Source organism: Thermobia domestica, chromosome 2, assembly GCF_964235325.1.
Source record: "Thermobia domestica chromosome 2, izTheDome1.hap1.1, whole genome shotgun sequence".
Classification (NCBI taxonomy): domain Eukaryota; kingdom Metazoa; phylum Arthropoda; class Insecta; order Zygentoma; family Lepismatidae; genus Thermobia; species Thermobia domestica.
The window spans coordinates 296,565,913-296,588,249 of record NC_137455.1 but is presented as its reverse complement, the minus strand read 5'-3'; the positions used below and the strand labels follow the sequence as shown (position 1 = coordinate 296,588,249).

General features: G+C 36.6%; 1 protein-coding gene and 1 long non-coding RNA gene across 6 annotated transcripts in view; one reads left to right on the top strand and one right to left on the bottom strand.

The window, feature by feature from the left end:
- LOC145678596 (aminopeptidase N-like) overlaps positions 1-22,337 on the bottom strand; it is a 124,039-nt gene that overhangs the window by 67,002 nt on the left and 34,700 nt on the right. For 3 of the 5 annotated variants that reach the window (XM_081748936.1, XM_081748939.1, XM_081748935.1), the window contains exon 2: positions 1,581-2,115. In XM_081748936.1, coding sequence (XP_081605062.1) covers positions 1,581-2,041 — 461 coding nt within the window. In that variant the 5' untranslated portion in view covers positions 2,042-2,115. Of the gene's footprint in view, positions 1-1,580; positions 2,116-5,807; positions 5,988-17,553; positions 17,704-22,337 lie in introns of those variants that run through there. The other 2 variants (XM_081748937.1, XM_081748938.1) reach the window with 2 other exon arrangements.
- LOC145678599 (uncharacterized) overlaps positions 9,898-22,337 on the top strand; it is a 245,489-nt gene continuing 233,049 nt past the window's right edge. The window contains exon 1 of the long non-coding RNA XR_014130409.1: positions 9,898-10,326. This is a non-coding gene — a long non-coding RNA (uncharacterized LOC145678599). The remainder of the gene's footprint in view (positions 10,327-22,337) is intronic.

Genomic DNA, 22,337 nt, shown 5'->3' with positions numbered 1-22,337 from the left:
AAGTCTGTAAGTACTCATTACGCTTGCTGCTTGCTATATCAAAATATTCAATCCTTGTTTATTCTTGTTTCAACTGTCAACTCAAGTAGGAGACTGTTGTCCTTTAGTTTGATCTACATTCCCCAGTCAGTGAACACTCACTCACTGTAAACACCGGAGAATGCAGATATACAACACGCGCTTTGTTGTGTGTTATGATACACTAAAGGAGTAACTATTCCCAAAATTTCAGATTTTTCCTACGCCCATTGGAGATATTGGACAGTGAAATATTCCAAATTGACATAGTTCCGCAACTTTACGAATTTTTTCAGGCCTTTGGGAGCAGCTACAGGTCTGCAAAGTTTTCTGTATAAACTTACGACCGCGTTGGACATGCACACACAAATTCAGACCTCTACGTCAGCTGCTTCCCCTTCCCAAACACGTCTTCAATGTCCAAGTATGTTGCTACTGTAGGCCCTGATTTCAACCCCTTCAAGTGGTTTTAAGCAAAAATTTTAAGAGGACAAAGTTTTAGCTCTGCACAAGTTGAAGACGTCCAGCAATTTTCATTTTGGTAGGACAAATACATGCTGAGATATTCAAAACAACGTAAACGTCTAAAATCGAGAAAACGCAAAATGGCGGCAGCCGCTGCGTCGCCATGCAATGTTGTAAACAAAAAAAAAAAAAAAAAAAAAGAAAAAAACTAGTTGTGGTTTTGAAGTACTCTTATATCGACTCAATATTTCTTAACAAATTAGATTTTTTGAAAAGATCTAGCGGCAATTTTCCTTTCTTCCCGATAACTTAGAATGGATTGACCCTATAGGGTTCCTTTACCTCCTGATATTTTTATTAACAATATTTTCTGACGACTTAATATACAGTCATTATTTTATGCTATTATACATTGGCGATCCTGTGTGTTTCTTTCAAATGAAGAATAATACCTATAGTACGTAGGTAAAAGCAGAGGCATATGAATTTTTGTTGTATGAGTACACATCCCAAGTGTAATAAATTTCGAAGCCGTAGAATGCCGAGAAATTATTATTATATTACTATTATTAAAATAATTTTAGCAATATGATCAAGAACAATGCTTAACTGACCTGTACAACTTTATAGCAACGCCTTTAAGTATCTGGTATGCTTTCTAGGGTCAAATCCCTTAGCAGTTTCCGCAAAATTTGCGAATCGCAACGCGAAGCAACCAAAAAATCAACAAATAATTATTACGGCCATAACGACTATCGCAAAGTAAAACGCTCTGAAAGGAGTTTCAGATAGAGATCTTAAAGCTGAAATACAACCAAAATGAGCATTTTTTTTATGCACTGAACGCGCAAAATCTACAATATAAGTGCTATGGCAAACAGCATCAAAACTGTGTTGTAGCAAACTGTACCTTTGACAAACTGCAACGTACCTTCTAAAGTATTGAAAATATTCTCACTCAAGTTAAAATCAATATATAAATCAAGATATGAAGATAATGAAAATTAAATGTGTCCAGTTGCTAGAATGAATAGTATTACTGATAGCAGAAAGGAAAAGAAATTCATCAATAACATAAGAAGTTAATTAATTCTCACCTCTTCTCCTTAGTTTTCTGGTCAACGTAGCTGCTTCTGTAATATCCAGACAATAAATCAGTAAGTGTGCCATTATATGGTATATCTACAACATACTCATGACCAGCCTTCAATGCCTCCTTCAAAGTAATTGTATAAAATTCGTTTTTCTTGTCGAAGTCATGATTCAAGATTGACAATAAATTTTCGTTACTATCTAGCACTAACACAGAATCTGTATCAATAGTGAGATCCTTTGAATGAAGTCGAATTGCTGTCGTGGGCTTTATACATTTCACCAAGATACGCACATCACCATCAAACGTGAAGTTTCTTTCTTCAAAATAAGTAAGAATTCGAAGATCATAGTGCACGGGGATAATATCGGTGGGCAGTCTATAGCTTGTGTCTTTAAATGCATGGATAGGCAATATCCGAACAAGGCACACTAACCACACGATCAACAGTTCAGCATGTTTCATGGTAAAGTCCTCTTCAACGTTCCAACACTGTAATAATCAATTTTATAAGGGCGTATGGGTGACCATGTGTTAACCTGAAAAGGAAAATTAAATATATTTAAGTGAAAGCTAAATATGGTGTTTTTTTAAGAGTAAGTACAATTAAATGTTTAATATTTCATTAAGAAACGCTATAGCTGTAGGAATACAGAAACTCAGATCCAAAAAGATGAATTGATAGAAAAAGTTATAGAATAAATTACAGTATTTCGACTAAATATTAATTCTAGATGCACTTTCAGTGAGTTTTATATGAAAGGTGTGAGGCAAGAACATGATAACGTACAAATTTTCAATTTCTGATTTATGCACCCGATAGAGAGCAAAGCATACTGCTTCGTTTAATCTTGTCCGCGATCAAATTGTGCTCTATAGATCACAGTAATATTCACTTATGGTAAGCCTCTCTGTAACTTTTTGGAATGCATAAGATGGTAACCCACAGTTAAGATGGCGGGCAATGAGGAACCGTGTAACACCTTCCCATCTAGAAAGAAAAGAATTAGCACATTTGATGTTTCTTACAGCCAATTCAATGAAGATGATTTATTGTTGAGTGACTCAGAAAGTGAGTATTGTCGCGAAAATAACACAACTTGATCATCGTGGGGAAATGATGAGGTAAATTGCACTGTGTTTTCTATCATGATCTGTACGTGGCTTACCATGATCTGTTTTCATGATTTTGCAGAATTTAATCTGGGTACTTCCCATTCGCTTTTGCATAATCCACTATTGTTTTAGGATAAAGGTTACCAACTGGTGCAATTGGGTTGAGTGAATCATGCTGTATTTTCAATAAAAGCGGTCAATGTGGGATATCAAATTTTGCATTGTAGTAGTTGCTGTGGGGTATAAAGTATTGCACTTTAGTAATTTCAATACACCTCACCCAGATTTTTTTTGCTGGACCACCAAGAATTCAGTAAGTATTTCCAGCAACACTGTGTGTCTTTTAAAAATTTACGAGGATCCGTTTCTGGCCCAATAAAAATCCAGGGTAACAATTTTTTGCAACAGCAAGCTTCCATTAGCACAGTATGTATTCGCATTCTTCCGGAATACGCACTGCGTTGGTGGGAATTCATGCCGGATTCTGGCTGGTCCAGCAAGATTTTGTATTACCTGACCAGAATAGCAGTGCGGTTTTGGAAGGATGGCGGATACTTTGTGTTTACAAAAGTATCTTGGCAAGCGCGGTGGGACAGGGGAACGGAGGTGTCATTCTGCAGTGTATCCAACGGTTTTTAAAAGTTGCAGTTTGGACGTTATACATAGTCTAATCTCATTCCGCTTAATAAAGAAAGCCGTAAGTTATGTGGTTGTAGTGAACCATTCCTGCAGTAATGCAGATGTATTGTGGATAGTGATATATGAATGGAAATTACCAATTTAAGAACAGCATAGAACAATTGACAATTCAGTGAGCTTCTACCGTGTATTAAGCAGATTGTATAAAAATTGATTACGTTTTATTCGATGTCATTATAAAATAGGAGCAGCCTGTAAAACGCTGCTCGCTAGTTTGTTCGCAAGTTAATATGGATGGTGTATTTTTGTTGTAGTTGCGTTTTGCTTGTTACTTAAGATGTTCTGTAAATAACCTCAATAACTTTTGAAACTTTTTGTCTTAACTTGAGCCAGGGGCGGATCCAGGCTGAATGTTTGGGGTGCGGTCGTTCGAAGTCAAATCAAGGTATGAGTGTATTGCAAAAAAAAAAAAAAAAAAAAGAGTAAAACAACTTTAGAAAAGGAGAAGAAGCTATTGTCTGCAATTTCTAGAACAGAAATGGCCACCTGCGATTTCGAAGGTGGACCTTTTTTTGAGCAAGAACGTCAATGTAAGTAATTTCTTGCAATTATTGTTTTATTTGACTTCTGCAAAGTAAAACAAAAAAATTAAGGCCTACCTGTTTTAGGTTTTATTTTACATTTATAATACAAAGATGAAAATTCTTAGGTTTTATTTCTAAAATAAAAAAATACCGTATTATGGGGGGCAATCGCCCCAATCGCCCCGCCCCTGGATCTGCCCCTGACTTGAGCATATGCCTGAAGTGATTTATTACGAACAGAACAAAAAGAACTGTGATAGATTGATTACAAGTAATGCGGTTATAAACACTGCTGCTTCCATTTTAGTCCAAAACAGGCCATCCACACTCGTTGGCTGGTCAGGTAATAATTTGGGCAAACAAGTGAACATGTGACCCGTGTACTTCAAAAACCGAAAGAACTATTATTCTTACGTCGTCTGACGTGATTTTCTTTCATTAATACTGCTTTACTTTGGTGAAGTACAAGGGCCTACATCCCACTTTTCGAATCTTAAGTAACTATAGCTTTCGTTTGATGTAGAAAACAAACCTAATTGTGACATATATTCAAGGCCGGTGGAGTGGAACTGGACTACCGTTAGGGTTGGGTTCGGTTAGGTTAGAAATGGCCCTTTGGGGTGAAAAACGAAAATAGCGCCAATGTTAATATTCTAACATGTGTATCAAATTAACATAGGAGAACTTGATGATACAGAGGAGGACCAACACGTCATGGAGTAACAGGAATATACTCCAAGATTCATTTCCGTCTCCTTTAGCCTCGCCAGCATAAACGTGGGACGTAAAACAAAGATTTTTCAAGATTCATTTTCGTGTAAACTTCTGTTTAGATATTGTGAAAACAATTCGTTTTTATATTAGATTTTCTTCTTAATTTAGAATCGATTTTGATAATAAGGTTTTTCACAAAGTTTGTAATATTTGCATTAGCTGAATTAAAACCCCACTCGTTCGAGTTTTCTTTATGTCGTTAGGTACATTTCTGTAATACCCATGTTTTGTATTAATGAGTCAACAATCTTGTTTCCTGATATGAGAAAACAACACAAAATGTAAGCCATGGTGCAAAGTAAACACAAGTTTCAGAAGATCATGTTTGTATCAATTATGGCTTAAATGTTGAAACATGGTAACCCATACAGCAGCATACAAAATTAGAAATTCGCTATCTTCAGTTGATACAATTATTTTAGTCCTTTATGTATAGTTGTATGTGAAAAATCAGCTTTCTAACTATTAAAATGAATTGTGCAGCAGAAAACCATTATTTCTTCAAATAGTAAAATTGTGGGTTACCATGTTCTTGTCTCACATCCTTCATATCATATCGTGATCATTTTGCCCAGGATAATAATCCCTAAGGTAAATTTCGGAGGTGGAGTCAAGTGGTTCAGTGACAGAATATTCACTTTGGTGCGAGGTGTTCCCGGTTTGATCCTAGGTCATGTGAGTTTGTATAGGATAACATCATATCCGTTGGGTTTCCTTGAGGTTTTCCAGTTTCCTCAGAAGCAGCCAAACATTTAAAAATGCCGAAATGAACACTCTATACGCTTGCATCTACAGGCAATAAAACTTTTGAAGAAATAATTTCTAGAAATTTGGGAAGGCCTCTAATTGTTTCGGGTAAGTTGGAGCAAGAACTGGTAGAATACCTTTTTTTGTGGAGAGCAGATCTTTAAACTGACAAGGAAGAACGAACAGGGTCTGGCCTGTTAGTTAGCGAAACGTAATAATATTGAAAATTCCTTCAAGGATGACATGATGGGCTGTGTCTCAATCACTTCATGAACCGTTTTTAAACTGTAATATTTGTCACTAAACTTACTGAAACACTGGAAGCAAGTGTAATATGTTTTGTGGCGGTGATACAGTAGTAGAACACTCACCTCAGGTGAGAGGTATTTGTTATTAGATCCCAGGTCATATGATTTTGTAATGGATAAGACCTGTCCGTGATAGCAGATGTTTCCCGTCTCCTCCAGCATAATCATTCCACTAATTGCTTTACATTCATTTTTTCACTACTCTTTGATCTCCTTTAGCCTAAAAGGTCAAAAAGGGTGTACCTATAAATAAACAGATTAAAAAATTGAATGTTTCTTTATTTGAGCGTAAGAAAATTTTGTTTCAGTTGTGTGGTTTATGTCTTGTAAATTAAAAAAAAAATGTTACACGGGCTTATGAGGAGCCTTGATTATGATATTGATTGTGCTGAGTCGTTTTCTGCTTCCTTTCCGTATAGATGCTCAGAAAACTTAATCTAAATGACAATAACAATTTTCATTGATATCTTCAAGTGAGTCAAATTGTAAAATAAGTAACAATTGACAATATCATTTACGTTTATTTCTTATTTATTTACCCCTAACATTTAACTTTGATTGTATTAAAAGAACATAATTTTAAAATAAAGAAAATCGTTTGAAACTATCTCAAATTGGATCATAATAAAACAAATAATAGGTCGGAATAAATTCATAAATAACTAGGTAATATACCCATTCTAGGGAGAATGGAATTACGAAAAGTGCTTGAACCCCTTTCCCTTTCCCCTTAGAATACGCTTCATGGATGAATTTTCGAATTAAACGACATCAGCATTATCACTATTCATCTCAATTACCCAAAACTACGGATTGAACACTAATATTGATCGTTTTTGATAATTTTCACATCTTAACCTTCCCATCCATCTCCGTTCCAGAGGATTAATTTGGGCTTCAACTACATCGGATGTGTCACTATTCAACTCAGCGACTCCGAAAACTATGGATTGGACTCCAGTACTGGTTGTTTTCCAATATTCTTACATGTCATCTACTTTCGACCTCTATTCCTCATCCGTCATGCCGACGGGGGATGAATTTGGACTTAAATAGCATCATGAATGTCACTATCCATTCAGTAACCTTAACAACTATGAATTGGATCCTAATATCGTTTATTTATACATTTCACTCCTTCTTACCCCTTCATGCTTTGAATGAAGTATGCCAAAAGCTTAAGTTAGACGAGGATCCACTCATGTACCAAAAATCGTCAAAATCGATGCAGCGGTCAACGAAGAGTTAAAATGCAAAGTCGTTTTATTAATTTTTATTTACATAGAAAATTGATATTTCATGTGATTGCTCTAAATAAAGCAGAATTTACAACTGCTTTTGTGTTTTGATATTGTTCTTCCTTTAAAAAAGTAATATGATAAATGTAACAGTACAATACATTCGCTTGGTTGATTTGGAGCTAAATGTCTTCTTCCAGCATCAGAAACTTGCACATACAGTTTCATTTGAGATCCAAAGCACGTGAGTTTCATTTGGCAATCGAACGGAGATCTAAGTCAAGTATACTAACCACAAAGCTATGGTGAAGCTATATTAAATAAATATTTTAGAGAGGGGTTTGCTGATGAGCATCCAGGATATAGAGACGATGTTTGCTTTTTACAGTGGGATCTTGAACTATTGCTCGAGATTTTATCCAAAACAAGCACCCATACATAGGATTGAATCCAGAGCAATGCATACAGAAAGCATTCGTGCTAGCTGCTTGGTCACGAACGGATACCACTACAGGAATTTTGTACTTGAAAAAAATATAGAGGTACACTTACACAAAGAAAATTGTTCTTTACTCGCATGGTTCTTTGTTAGAAACAACATTGACTTTATTAACACGCCATCAACACACAAATATGAAACCAGGAGTAAGGATAAAATCCCCAGCAAACAACACTGCACAAAGTTATACGAAAGGAATCCAACATTTATGGGTACCATATTATATAATAAACTTCCTCAATATATTCGAAGGACAGAACAAGAAGGAGAATTCACGAAGTTAATAAAATATAACCTGTTCCAGCACTGCTTTTATTCTGTAAATGAATTTTTAGATATGTGAATGAATTTGTTTGTTGATAGTCTTGGAGATGTATATTTTTCCGTACTGCTTTTATATCGTAGATGTATCAGTAGTTTAATGAATCGGCAGGCCCGTATCCAGGGGGGGTCTAGAGGGTCGCCCCCCCTAAATTTTTACTGGCCCCCTCTAAAATTTTCACGGTAGGTTTGCAAATGAACTATAATATGGAATGAACTAATATTTTTGGATCGGGCCCCCCTTAACTTCCACCGGGCCCCCTACATTTTCGGGCTGGCTACGGGCCTGGCAATCAGTATATATTTGTCATTACTATGTATTTTATATCTTTATACCTTTGACGAGTCATTCATATGCACGTAATAGTGGAATATGTATAACTAGAGGTATGAGTTTTTCGCTATGCGCGATGAAACGAAATGGGTCAGAATTAGGTAATTTTCAGTTTCTTGACGTTTTATGGCATTCTATGCGTATTTTTATTGGTTTCAATTGCGCGATAAAACGCGAAAGTAACAGTTTTTCCGCGAAATTTTATAAGTCCGTTTTCATTAATTTGGAAACCCCAGTTTTTCGCTGACCGAACAGTAGAACGTGGCATGAACGTTGCATTTTGGAAGATTCGGACACGGCTATAGAGAACATGTTGCAGAGTCTCTTTGGCGAAAAAACTAAAGCACACTTATGTTTGTTACGATGTGAAAAGAGGGCTAGTGTTGAATGTTACTTTAAGAAAATGTGCAGAAAGATCTTTCTTGAAGCTTTTCCAAAAGATAAGACTCCCAAACAGTGATGCCAACTGAAGGGAAATTTCCCTTGGCACAGGGAAATTTTGAGTAAATTTTGGAGAAAAGGAAAAAAAGGGAAATTGCTTGTGATCTCTCAATATTGCAGGGAAATTTGAACCTCTCTTCAATCATTTATAGATTGAACATATTTATGTATCTGATTAATCTCATTAAAATTCAGTATAAGTTCAACATCGTATTTTTCCCAAACATAATCCGTTGCACATATTTCACATAAATTCTCACAAGTTATCTTGCTTTGCATTCGTTAATATTTATCAACATTACACATCGATCAATATATTCAGTTAAATTCGAAACATTACAACGATGCTTATTTAAAATCTTTTATCAAAATTAATCTTCCCATTGTTGAATTAAATGCAATGCAATAAGATGAAATATTTCTCAATTAAATTACCACTCCAACTATTGTAAGTTTGGTTTTCCCAATCAGAAGATGTTTTTCCCAACCAGAAAATTGATTGTGAAGAGGATTAATCGATGTAAGAGAAGAAAATCTGCGTGTCGTGAATGTAAATATGTATAAATGGGCGAATACTGGGTCATTAGTGTATGTGTGTTTGTGTAACTTTACAAATTTTCTGGTGACTGTGCGCACAGAATTATTAATTCTTAAGAATTCCGTATCTCTAAACTTTGTATTGTGCTTACGAACATTCCTCGCGTACAGCCAAAGACAGTAGCAACTAGACTTTTCTTTGTAACTGTTCGTATTCGTTTCAGTAAATATGGGAGTGCTGTTCTTAAGTAAGTACATACCAAATATATACTTAATATTTTCTTTGTACCTTAGGTTACATTAATATTAAAATCTATCACGATGTCTAGGATAAAAATTAAATTTACATAATATTTATTTTACATTTTTTATGATTTCTTTAGGTTGTCCGTCCTGACAGAGGTATTTATAGGGTTTTTTCTCAGTCACACCAGGCAAATGCACAGATTGCACCTTTAACATAGGTCCTGGCCTACACCTTTCCATATCCTTTCCCCTCCTCTATCGCGACGCCTTAGATACCTAAACAACAAATCAAGTTTAAATTCTGCGTAAGCTCAAAGGAAATTTGTCAGGTATCTGCTTGTATGTGGTTATAAGATTGGGGTGACGGGGTGGAAGCGAAAACGATTAAAAATACGTTTACTAAGTACTTGAACGGTTTGGATGAAGGGAAATTTTGTCCTGAAAAGGGAAATTCTGAAGCTTGTGAAGGGAAAACGGCTCTGAAGGAATTGGCATCACTGCTCCCAAACTACAGAAGTATATGATGCTTTGGGTAAGCTATTTGATCCTTCTGTAATGGCATGTAGTAGTGAACCAGACGTTGTTGCATTGGGGGTGTTTTTTTTTAAAGCTTTGCCTTAATTTAAAAAATATGCAAGCATGTGATTATAAAGTACTGTATTTGGAGTTTTACAAAGTGGCCTATAAACTCTTGACAAGTGATTTGTCTTGAAAGTGCAATGTAGTGAATATTTTGAATGGACAAAAGTTCCGAAGTGATGATTGTTTGAATTTTGTTGTAAATGCACTTACATATGTATGGCTTCCAACAAGCAATGCCAATTGTGAGAAGTTCATTTTTTTAAGTATGGACTGGTGATACGTGACGAACGCACAACAATGTGAAAATATCTAACATGCTTATGTTTAATTAAATGTGCCTTGTCCCTATGTGTTTGACAAAACAGCAAAACTTTCCAACTCACAGTAAGTATAGTTACTGGTTTCCTTCAGGTTGATTTAAAAATATATAATTTTCTATGCGTGAGATTTACAATGTCAAGTGGAATATTCAGTGTATTTTGTTTTTAGGTAATTAATTGTTTATTCTTGTAGTGATCTATGAATAGGAGGAACAACTATAAAAATATCAGGAATATCTTTTCCACAAGAGCTACAAAATGCAAACTTTATTTGCAAAATGCGACAAAACGCGAAATACGAGGTGCTATCCAGAATTTTCAGGACTGGTGATGCCATTTGGAAAGTACTGGTAGTAGAGCTTCGCACCGATAAGTGGCAAGACTAGCATATCTGATGAGTGAGAGTGCACAGTTTCATTTAGCTGAGTTGATGTGTTGAGTTTTCACAGTGCTTTTCATGATACCCTGTGTGTGGTGTGTGGCGATTTTACGATGGATCCAAGAATAGAGCAGCGCGTGTGTATCAAATTCTGTGCGAATCTCGGGAAAAGTGCTACAGAGACCTTTGCAATGATTCAACAAGTTCTTGAAAAACACAACATGAGCCGTATGCCTGTGTTTGAGTGGCATCCTCAGTTCAGGGCCGGCCGTACAGATATCGAAGACGATGCCCACACTGGAAGGCTCGTTAGCCGCATAACGCCCGACATTATTGCCAAACTTCAACAAACGTATCCTGGAAGTCCTGTTCTTTGAGGGTATTTAGTACTGCCAGCGATGCTTCTTGAATCCTCTCCTGTGTGTCGAACCGACGGTCTTTCAACTTGCTTTTCAGTTCTCGTCGCCAGTGATAACCCATTACAAGAAGGTTGGATCATCAGATGCGGTCTGACGAAGCTCCGTGCAAACTACCACACGCTGTGCCTTAAGATCCTTGGCACGAATTTTGCGGCGACACGATGCATGCCAAATTCAACAGCCAAAATTCGTTGGCATGTCCCGTAACCAATTCCCACTTCATCAGCAAAGTCGTGAATGGTTCGACGTCGATCCCCACGAACCAGTTGTTGAAGTTTGGCAACAATGCCTGGCGTTGTGCGGCTAACGGCCTTCCAGTGTGGGCATCGTCTTCGATGTCTGTACGGCCGGCTCTGAACAAAGCATGTCACTCAAACACACGCGTACGGCTTATGCTGTGTTCCCCCAAACACTTGTTGAATCATTGCAAAGGTCTCTGTAGCATTTTTCCCGAGATTCGCACAGAATTTGATACACACGCGCTGTTCTATTCTCGGATCCATTGTAAAATCGCCACACACAGAGTATCATGAAAAGCACTGTGAAAACTCAACCCATCAACCCAGCTGCATGAAACGGTGCACTCATTCACCAGATATGCTAGTCTTTGCACCTATCGGTGCAAAGCTCTACTACTACTACTACTTTCCAGATGGCAGCACCAGTCCCGAAAATTCTGGATAGCACCTAGTTTGAAAACCGAAACGCGAAATTTTCAAATTCTTAGTGCAAAAAATTCGTGCCCCTATGTATGACTAAAAAGACGAAATAAATAAAATTAAAAAAAAAATTGCACGGTTAAGAATTTTTTCTAGGAGTTTGGTTTAACAGTGCTTATAAGTTCGTGGGGAAGATAAAAAATCTTCAGAACTACGTGATAGGTCACCATCAATTTTGGCCCGAATGTGGAGAGTAAAAGAGTAGGAATATAATTCATTGACGGCGGTGATTTGAAACCAGAAGTGGAAGAAATAAACAATTTCCGGTTTTTATAATAATCACTATAGAGCAAAAACACTACAGATAGCGAGAAAAGATTTTGTGCATTCAGTTAAGCATTACAATAATAGATTTTACCTCATGACGGACCCATTTCTGTCATATTATTTATGGCAAATCTATTTGCGACTTAGCAAATATTTATATTTGCTTTAGATTCAAATGGCTGCCTCCCGTACCTTAGTGGTATTTTGGGTTGCGTTAGTCTGTGGCAATGCGAGAGCAAAGTGTCTTCATTTCATACATATTCAACTGATGGCAGAAGGAAGGAGAAAAGAAAGCTCCAGAAATAACAAGGAATTCAGTAAACAATTCAATTAAGTATTGAAAATAAAAGAAATAAAAGTACCGTTCACTGTACAAGTAATAATAATATTTTTGGTTATTATTTAACATACAACAACGAAGAAAATGAATATAGAATTTGGTAGAATCTTCCATAATTTAAAAATAATCAATCAGCAACAGCTGGCAATCTTTGCATTGATCTTCGGCGCGTGGTCTGTTTTCAAGGGACTCTCGATTCACCCTTCTGCCATTTTTCCCAGAATACTTTGCGGTTGGTAACAACACGTGGAAGTATCACCAAGGATGTTATAAAATAGAGGATCTGCCCATACCACAACATCGTGAAGCCATATATCACAGCCATACGTATATTATGATTGGTGATCTTCTTACCTGTGAAAGATTATTTAGGGTAATTTTTTCTCACTCCTATTTGTACACCCATACGTGCAGCATGTAACCATTGTACTGGTACTGTATAATAAAAATCTGAAGCAACGACTTAAATAAAGATAAACGGCAGACATATGAAGATCACAATGTTTTGAGGCAACATATATGGCGGTCATTCAGTTACATAATAGGATGAAGATACATATGAGCAGATCCTCTATTTTATAACATCCTTGGGTATCGCGAGGTATCGTTCAAGAGAGCAAGTGAAATACTGTAATAATAATCATGGCGGATGGTAGAGATAAGGTACATTAACAAGTTGGAGCGAAAATTAATACTTTGGCAATATTCTGCAAAAAAAAAAAAAAAAAAATGTAAAGCAAGTTGCAATACATGTAGTTCTCTGTGTTCTAATTGTCTTATAAAAGTGAAAAACTATGATTCAGTAAATACCCGTGCAGTGGTAAATGTAAAAATAATAAACATATGAGGCCTGAAGCATGCATCTCAGTATGCTATCAATGTGTTCAATTAAAATCCGAACTTGCTACCAAAGATGAAATAATCCAAATACTTGTTGAAAATGTGAACAACCTAAAACAAAATGCTGAATTGGTGACCACTGAGTTACATGACCATGCTACAGTGCAAGGCTCAAATGATCGTACTTGGATAAATGTGGTGAATAGTGTTAATATTACAAAGAATTCATCATAAAGTAATTCACCAATAACTATGTGGAATAGTTTTCAAATTTTTGACAATCACATAACACAAAATGACCGAATGAAATTAAGTACATCACGTAAATCGATGCATAAAACTGACAGTGCAAGGGTAGTTAGTAGTTCAAGTGTAGAAATTAACAATGTAGCTAATGCTAAACAAATGAAAGTACAAGCAAGTAAAATTGCTTGTAAGAAAATGTTCCAAAAAGTAGTGCAAAGCGTAATGGAAACAAACGAAAAAATTTAATAGTAGCAGACAGCCACGGATGTGCAATCGCAGAAAGAGTTAGAGATTTGTACACCGTACACCGACGGACATCGTACACTGATGACCTTCATTACCTCTTTTGTTACTCTCACGCTGACACTTCGTCTGATTGGTTTATTTCTCCGTAAATTTTGTATTTCGGAGCCGCCATCTGTGGCAGTTAACCCTAGGTTGTTCGTACATCAAGTAAATATGCACTATATGATCAAAAGTATCCGGACACCTGGCTGAAAATGACTTACAAGTTCGTGGCGCCCTCCATCGGTACTGCTGGAATTCAATATGGTGTTGGCCCACCCTTAGCCTTGATCACAGCTTCCACCTTCGCAGGCATACATTCAATCAGGTGCTGGAACGTTTCTTGGGATGTGGTAGCCAATTCTCCACGGAGTACTGAACTGAGGAGAGGTATCGATGTAGGTCGGTGAGGCCTGGCACATCGGCGTTCCAAAACATCCCAAAGCTGTTCAATAGAATGCAAGTCAGGACACTGTGCAGGCCAGTCCATTACAAGGATGTTATGGTCGTGTAACCACTCCGCCACAGGCCGTGCAGTATGAACAGGTGCTCGATCGTGTTAAAGATGCAATCGCCATCCACGAATTGCTTTTAAACAGCGGGAAGCAAGAAGGTGCTTAAAACATCAACGTAGGCCTGTGCTGTGAGAGTGCCATGCAAAACAACAAGGGTTGCAAGCCCACTCCAAGAGAAACACGACCACACCATACCACCTCACCTCCGAATTTTACTGTTGGCACTAAGCACGCTGACAGATGACGTTCACCGGGCATTCGCCATACCTACACCCTGCCATCGGATCGCCACATTGTGTATTGTGATTCTTCACTTCATACAACGTTTTTCCACCTTCAAATCGTCCAATGTTTACGCTCCTTACACGAAGCGAGGCGTCGTTTGGCATTTACCTGCGTGATGTGTGACTTATGAGCAACCGGTCGACCATGAAATCCAAGTTTTCTCACCTCACGCCTGTCATAGTACTTGGAATGGATCCTGATGCAGTTTGGAATTCCTGTGTGATGGTCTGGATAGATGTCGGCCTATTACACTTTACGACCTTCTTCAACTGTCGGCGGTCTCTGTCAGTCAACAGACGAGGTCGGCCTACGCGTCCCTTTACGTTTCCACTTCACTATCACATCAGACACATTGGACCTAGGGATGTTTAGGAGTGTGGAAATCTCGCGTACAGACTTCTGACACAAGTGACACCCAATCACCTGACCACGTTCGAAGTCCGTGAGTTCCGCGGAGCGCCCCATTCTGCTTTCTCACGATGTCTAATGACTACTGAGGTTGCTGATAATGAGTACCTGGCAGTAGGTGGCAGCACAATGCAAATAATATAAAAAACGTATGTTTTGGGGGTGTCCGGATACTTTTGATCACATAGTGTATGTATGCTTTTTAATTTGATGAAGTCATTCGACTAAAAGCAAATTTGATAATATTTAATTTTGGCAATTCTTTTATAACAAGAGCTAATTTTACTTTATAATAGAGCATATTTGATGTCGTATTGTTCAATCATTTTAGGTTTTTGTTATGTTGCAAGGATGGAACCAATTAAACAAACTTCTAAGGAGTCCAACAATTGAGTAAATTTGAATTATCTAAAGTAAAATCATGCATTAATTTTTAACACTGATCACCTTGATATACCACTCAGTATATACACAACTGAAATTCAAATCTGTCCCATAATGCAACGAAAGTGACATCAGCGATACTGTCGGCTAGAGTCGTAACTAACTGCATAGTCTGCTACTGGCAGTAGCTAATTGTATCAACACACTCACGTGCTCTGAATGATTTGATTCGTTCTTGCTTTTAGTTGTTCGTGGCAGTGTTCCCAGAGCTACTGATTTTGCAGAAGATCTCCTGTTTTTTTCACGTTCTACTGATCTACTGCGAACGAAAATGAAAAGTTAACAATCTCCTGATTTTTTCTTATTTTAGGAAGTTAAAGAAATACATTATTAATAATATTGAATTTTCATTTTTCCTTTCATAAAAATATGAAATTTCTCTTTATGCATACACAAAGATCTGTAGAGCATATAGTTATAGAGTTTTGCTGTATATAATATGAATACAAGGATACAACTGTACGTCATCTTCTGTATGCATGATAGTTTAGGGATCTTTATATGATTTACTGTAAAATTTAAGAGTACATGTTGTTTAGATTGGGACTTGGATTGGAAGAGTAACTTAGGTCACCTCTCTACGATCGTTAGCAAAAAATCGTCTTATTTTATGAATATGTGTGACTTTATCATATAGCTATACTATCGCTAAGTGCATGATAAGACATTTTCGAACTCCACTTTGCTCCTTCACTACGTCTTACTTTACACACATGTGTATCAAACATTATTGATATAAAGGGTGCATGAGGGTCTTTCTACCTCCAAAAGATTACCTAATAATCGGAAAACATGAAATTTAAAATTCAACATTGTTTTGTATGTATTGTTTTATTTTGAAATGATAGCAATAATGCATTTTGCACTGCTTGTTTTGACCACTGTCCCTTTAATAATGGCAATTTTTTTGCTCTCCCTGGAGTTGCACTCAAATGAAGCCCCTTTATGTGTCTACTGTTTTCTCCTGTTTTTTATCTTCGAGTCTTCTGCTTTTACTTCTAATCGGTCTGGCAACACTGGTTCGTGGTACTTAACTCCTTTGAGTGGCGGCACCACCGCCTTCGCTCACGTTACTTAGTTTCAGCATGAAGAACAGCTGAAACCTCTTGTACTACTTCCTTATTCTATGAATTTTTAACGTTTGAATGAAATAAATGAACGTCCATAACCTGTTTTGAATTGCACTGTGATAGAGCCATTTTTGTTCTTCATATAATTCTTGTTAATTTCTTCTTCACACCAATATCTAAAATCACTCACATATATGGACATCCACAGTTCACCATAACTTCAGCTAAGCTTAACTAAAAGTCATGAAATGTTATCAATACTACTACATAGTAAACAAACGAGTAGTGAGTACCCAAACTAACCTAACGTAACAATATTTAATGTTTCAATTGCCTTTTCGTAGGTTTGAAACTGGAGGGGTAACTCTAAACTTAAGCCATAATTACCGTACATAATTACCGCCACGTACAACATAATCAACTGGTCTATAGCCGGCCTATGTTTAGCAGAAGGGGTCCAGCTCTTTTCTCTAAAAAATGTTACAATTTTGGCAATTTCTGTTCACATTCGGTCAGTTTAGGGTAGGGTTGGTTAGTTTAAGTTAGGTTAGGCTTGTTTAGGTTACGTCAGGTTAGTTTAGTTTATGTTATATTAGTGTAGGAGTCCCGCATAATTTTCCAAAAAATGATAGAATTTCGCTTATTTCTACTAATATTACGTGAGTTTAGGTTAGTTCAGGTTAGCTTACGTTAGTTAATGTTGGGTTAGGTTAGATTTGGTTACGTTATGTTACGTCTAAGTACTTGCATCACTCATTTCTCCTGTAAATTTTGTGTTTTTTATGTGCTTTTGGACCCCTTGTACTAAACATACCCCCTATAGCCTATTAGTACTACATATTGTATTATGGAAAGATACAAGAATCTACTTCCTATGTTTTTGTTATTTGTTCTTACATACATGTAAACATTTGGTCTAAGTTAGAAATTCTTGTACACAAAGCGATAGAATTAATATGAACACTTCCAAAGATTGTCTATTATATAACTAAAACAGTATGCGCTAAGTAATATTCCGTGACGAACACATTGCATGTAACCTTTACTTAAAATAGAGAATAGTATATCATTTACCTTCAGTTAAATCGTTATTCTTTGGCTTTCATTAAATAATCCCATGTATTAGATTCATATTTTTGTGCTTCCACGATTAAATAATCCTCAATCGTCCACATAATTGCAGCATGACGTACACTATTGTTATTCTTGGACAAATATATTCTTATTATTTTATTGGTTTGATGTTTGCTCCAAAGATTATTTATACCTAACAATTGTTCACATGTCAATTTCATGCTTCAACTGGTTATTTATGAGTGTTGTTTCTTTTTTAATTCACCTTCTTGTTTTTCAATATTAATTTCAAACCTAATTTAGAGCGTGATATTAGTTGCATGATTGTCTCCTCATTCATTTTTTTTTTATTTTAGACTATTTTTTCATATAATTTTATTGTTTATAGAAAATGTTAAGGAAGTGTTAAGAGAGTGCATCCCATGAACTCCGAAGAGTGCAGTGACGCCGAGAAATGTAGAACATCAGGGTAACTTCCAAATATTTCGGAAAAAAATGGTTTAATTTTTTTTAAAAGTAATTCTTCGATAAACACTTCATTTAGATATTTGTTATTTATGTTAATTTAAAAAAACAACGGTCAAACTGCCGCAGATGGCGGCCTCGGATAAAACCCACATGAACCTGTTTTCAACGTTGTATCAGGGGTAAAAGTGAGGGGGAATGGGGAAGGATGCCGTCCTCCCACTTTCAGAAAATATCTGTGGCGTCCTCCAAATTCTTAAAAAAAAAAAGAAAGAAAAAAACGATGGGCAAAGATAGGGTTTGGTGCTAACTGCCACGAGCCTGGGAGAAACTGTATTTGGAAAGAGCGGAATTAATCCCTCATACTAATTTACTAATCATCATAAATTTAGTATGAAGCATTAATTTAGTAATCATCACAGCAAATGTATGTGGCATTCTGTAAGTTACAAAGTTGCTCATAAGTGGAATGACATACGCTTGGATGTTTATAAAAGGATTGTATTTTCTGTTATGTGTACAATTTGCACATTTCATTGTTTAATTAATTCTTTTATTATATTATTTAAAGAATCGATATTATAAAGTAAAATTAGGGTGTATTTATTCACCCTAATAATGTTTTTTATAGTCAAAGGAAGGGCTATTTAAACAATGCTAGGAGGATAGTTCTTGGCATAAAACAAAACAATTCCACGTTTAAAGAAGTAGATTTTCCGGAGGAACATCTTCGCTTCGAAGATGGAACTTCCTTTATGCAGTACGATAGATTGAAAGAACAAGATAAACGGATTTTGTGTTTTGGATATGATAGTCTGAAGCCAGCGCTGACAAGGGAAGTTTGGGATAAAGTACTCACCTGCAGAGAAACTAAGCATGCTGAAGGACCAATCCATGCTGATTACAATTGATTAAAAAGATTGTATCTAACAAACCCGTTAGTTATTGCAAAATAGTTTTTTTTTCTATTACTTCCGATAGCTTTCAATTCGTACGTTAATATTCGTTGCTAATTATGTTGTAATTAACACGTTTAAATGCGCGTATCCTCATTTTCTCATACAAAACTTCCAGGTTGAATCTCTCGAACAGTTCACAACCATACAGGAATTTTATTAGCTTGTTGTAATCAGCATGAATTGGGATTTCAAATGGCATGCTTAGTTTCTCAGCAGGCGAGTGGATTCTCCCGAAATTTCCTTGTGAGTGACAGCCAGCACTTTTTTTTTTTTTTTTTTTTTTTTTTTAATGAAACTTTCAAGAGCTGCTCGAAACAATTTGCGCAGTTGTGAACAGTTCATGCTGACATACGGAGTTCAAGTGAGAACACATAGATCGTACCAATTTTGTACGCACGCTTCCTGACAGAACTGAAAGTACATACAGAGACCTGCTTACGTTGGTCTGAACAACACGATCCTAAGGTTCATCACGTTTCTTTCGTGCTTCTTGGCGTCCGGTAATATTACGTCTAGCAACTTTCTCTAAGGCTCGTGGCAGTCAGCACCCGTGCAATCAGCGCCAGTCGTGGCAATCAGCACCAATAATTGGCTGTGGCAGTCAGCACCCGTGGCAATCAGCACCCCACCAAAAATAGGTGCGAGGGACGGTGTGATGCATCATGCGTCCTTCTATCTTTTCAGATCCACTTTTACCCTTGCGTTGTATTACTATTTATCAGTTTTTTTATTAATATACCTTACCTACCATTACCCCTATTTCATTTCAGGCCTGGAGGACGCGCTGGCTCAGTGGTAGAACGTTCACCTCCGGTGCTTGGGATCCCTCGTTCGATCCCAGCTCGCGCCGTGTGGACTTTGTGGTGGACAAACACCGTGCTCGTGGGTTTTCTCGGGGTTCTCCCGTTTCCTCCCACTTCTTCATTCCACAATTTCACTCATCTCTCATCATCACCGTCTCCTTTAGCCTAACCGGCATTACCGTGGGACGTAAAACTTAGATTTCATTTCATTTTCATTTCAAGCCTTCACTATTCACTTCGTTAATCACAAATATTTTTTTATTATTATTTTCACGCTACCTTTGCTCTTTTCTGCATCCGTATGCATCTGTACAGTACTACTGAGCAAAATTAATACCTTCGAATTGTTAAGTGTTGCAAACTACGTACTACTCAGAAATTACTAAAACTATGAATCCTCTTCTCACTGCAATGGAGGATATAGCTTTAAAACTGCTATTAAAAATTCGGTAATGATATCATTCTTCCATTCTTGTGTGTTTCAAGGGGATTTGTGGTGCAGTCCCCTATCAAACACATGTTCGTAGGACATTAAAAGTTACAGAACGTATACGAAAATACTTCTTTCCTGCGTGCTAAGCATTCAATGGGGGAATACTTACATTCATGAAAAATGAATCTCTTTCAGCATCACATGTACTCATACTGCTTTAGAAAGCGCTTCTTAGAAGTAGAGCTCCATTAATAGGTGCAGATTGACTTCACGAGGGCTGAGCATAAAGACAGTGTGTGAATGTATGACATAAGAACTACAGTGCTCAAAAAGCACGAATGCTATCTAACCAAATCAGGGCAGCAGGGCCCGAGCGGTTGCGAGGGGGTGTGTCTGCAGGGAGCAGGCGCGTCAGCAACAATGGGTATACTTATAAATGAGGATAGTGGAACACATTGACGATATGCATCATATGTCGCAAAGCTTTACGACTTGCGGTATTAATTTCCACACTGCCTTGACATAGCACTTCATTTCATCATGTCTTTATTATTGAGTACTATGTGGTACAGAGCACATTGTCCATTTCGTACTTCTTCTACTTTATTATACAATTAATATGTAACATTTTTGTACTTTTTATTACATCCTTTGCATCCTTTTACAATCCTATTGCAAAGTCAAAAAAATCTTTCTTGGGCTTTATAAATTTATTCCCCTATGAAATAGGATACCACCCAAAATTTTGCACCACTTCACTACATTTATCTCAGGTGCAACTCTCGTCTTATTAGTTTATGTATTTTCCTCCAATACAGCAGCATATTTGTGATCAGCATACTGGGTTAATTAATAACATAGAAGTTTGAAACACTGTCACATTATGTTCTACTCCCTTTTCACCACATATCGTATGTCAGCGAACTCATCTAGTCTATAATTTAACATCGATTTTCTTCCTTAATCAACCTACTCTAATAACCTTTATTATATATATATATATATATTGTTATTCTACTGCTGACATTATGTCTGATTCTGTTCATTTATCCGTAAATTTTGTACAAAATAAATAAACATATTTTTTTTCCATATACGTTCTTATAGATTAAATAATGTGATATACTTTGAAAACTCTTTTAAGTAACATCAGAAAGAAAAAGTACCCACACCTTCTTAGATTTGAAAATACGTTATTTACAATAAAACCTGTCAACTTGGTCACATCTCTAAGTTGGTCATTTGCTCATCTTGGCCTGGTTCGTCTTGGCCACGCAAAAATACCGTTTTATTATTTTCCTTACTCTTTCGTATTCTTATAGTGAGAGGCAGATGTTCTGCATTTGTGACTAAAGATAAAGAAGTGTGAATTCTCTCGATTTGTTCTTGGAGGTCAACAGCCAGAACACTACCCTGATAAAGGAATAGTGAAGGAAGATGTGAATAAGAAAAAGCGCGTACATAAATTCGGGAAATGGTTGTACGTATTTGTTTACCCTGTCTGTTCTGGTAAAACCATTAGCTATACCTGTATCTGCTCCATTCATCAGTGAGGAGCTTTATTAATTCCGGAAAATTCTCAAGGTTAAAAGGCTACCATCTCGATTGTAATTTTTTCTAGTACTGTACGTTGTTATGATTACATATACTATTTAAAAGTAGATGCCGTGCCATCGCTTAAGAAAATTTTACTATCAACTAATACTAGAAATACTATTCAAAAAATACACCAATTACACTCATTTTCTGGCCACTTTTGAATGGAACCGATTGTGCTCAATATACCTGGTAGACAAGTTTCACTGTACTTTGAACTAACTTGAAGTATGAGTACGTAGAAGGCCATGTTGAACATTAAATACACTTGTACTTTTTGAAACAATAGTCAAACAGAATATAATAGCTACACCTATTATTGGAGTTACTCTATCTTTGATTCATCTCTCTATTTCCATTTCATATTATGAAATTACGATACGCTTCCAAAGTGGGTGATTTTTTTTTCCTTAATTGCAATTAAGAATTCAACACCAAGAAGGACGCAAGATAGCAGGGCCAAATTCGGCAGGCAAGATAAAACAGATTTGTGGGACTCATGATAAAGGGCAGCAGAGTTCGCGTGTG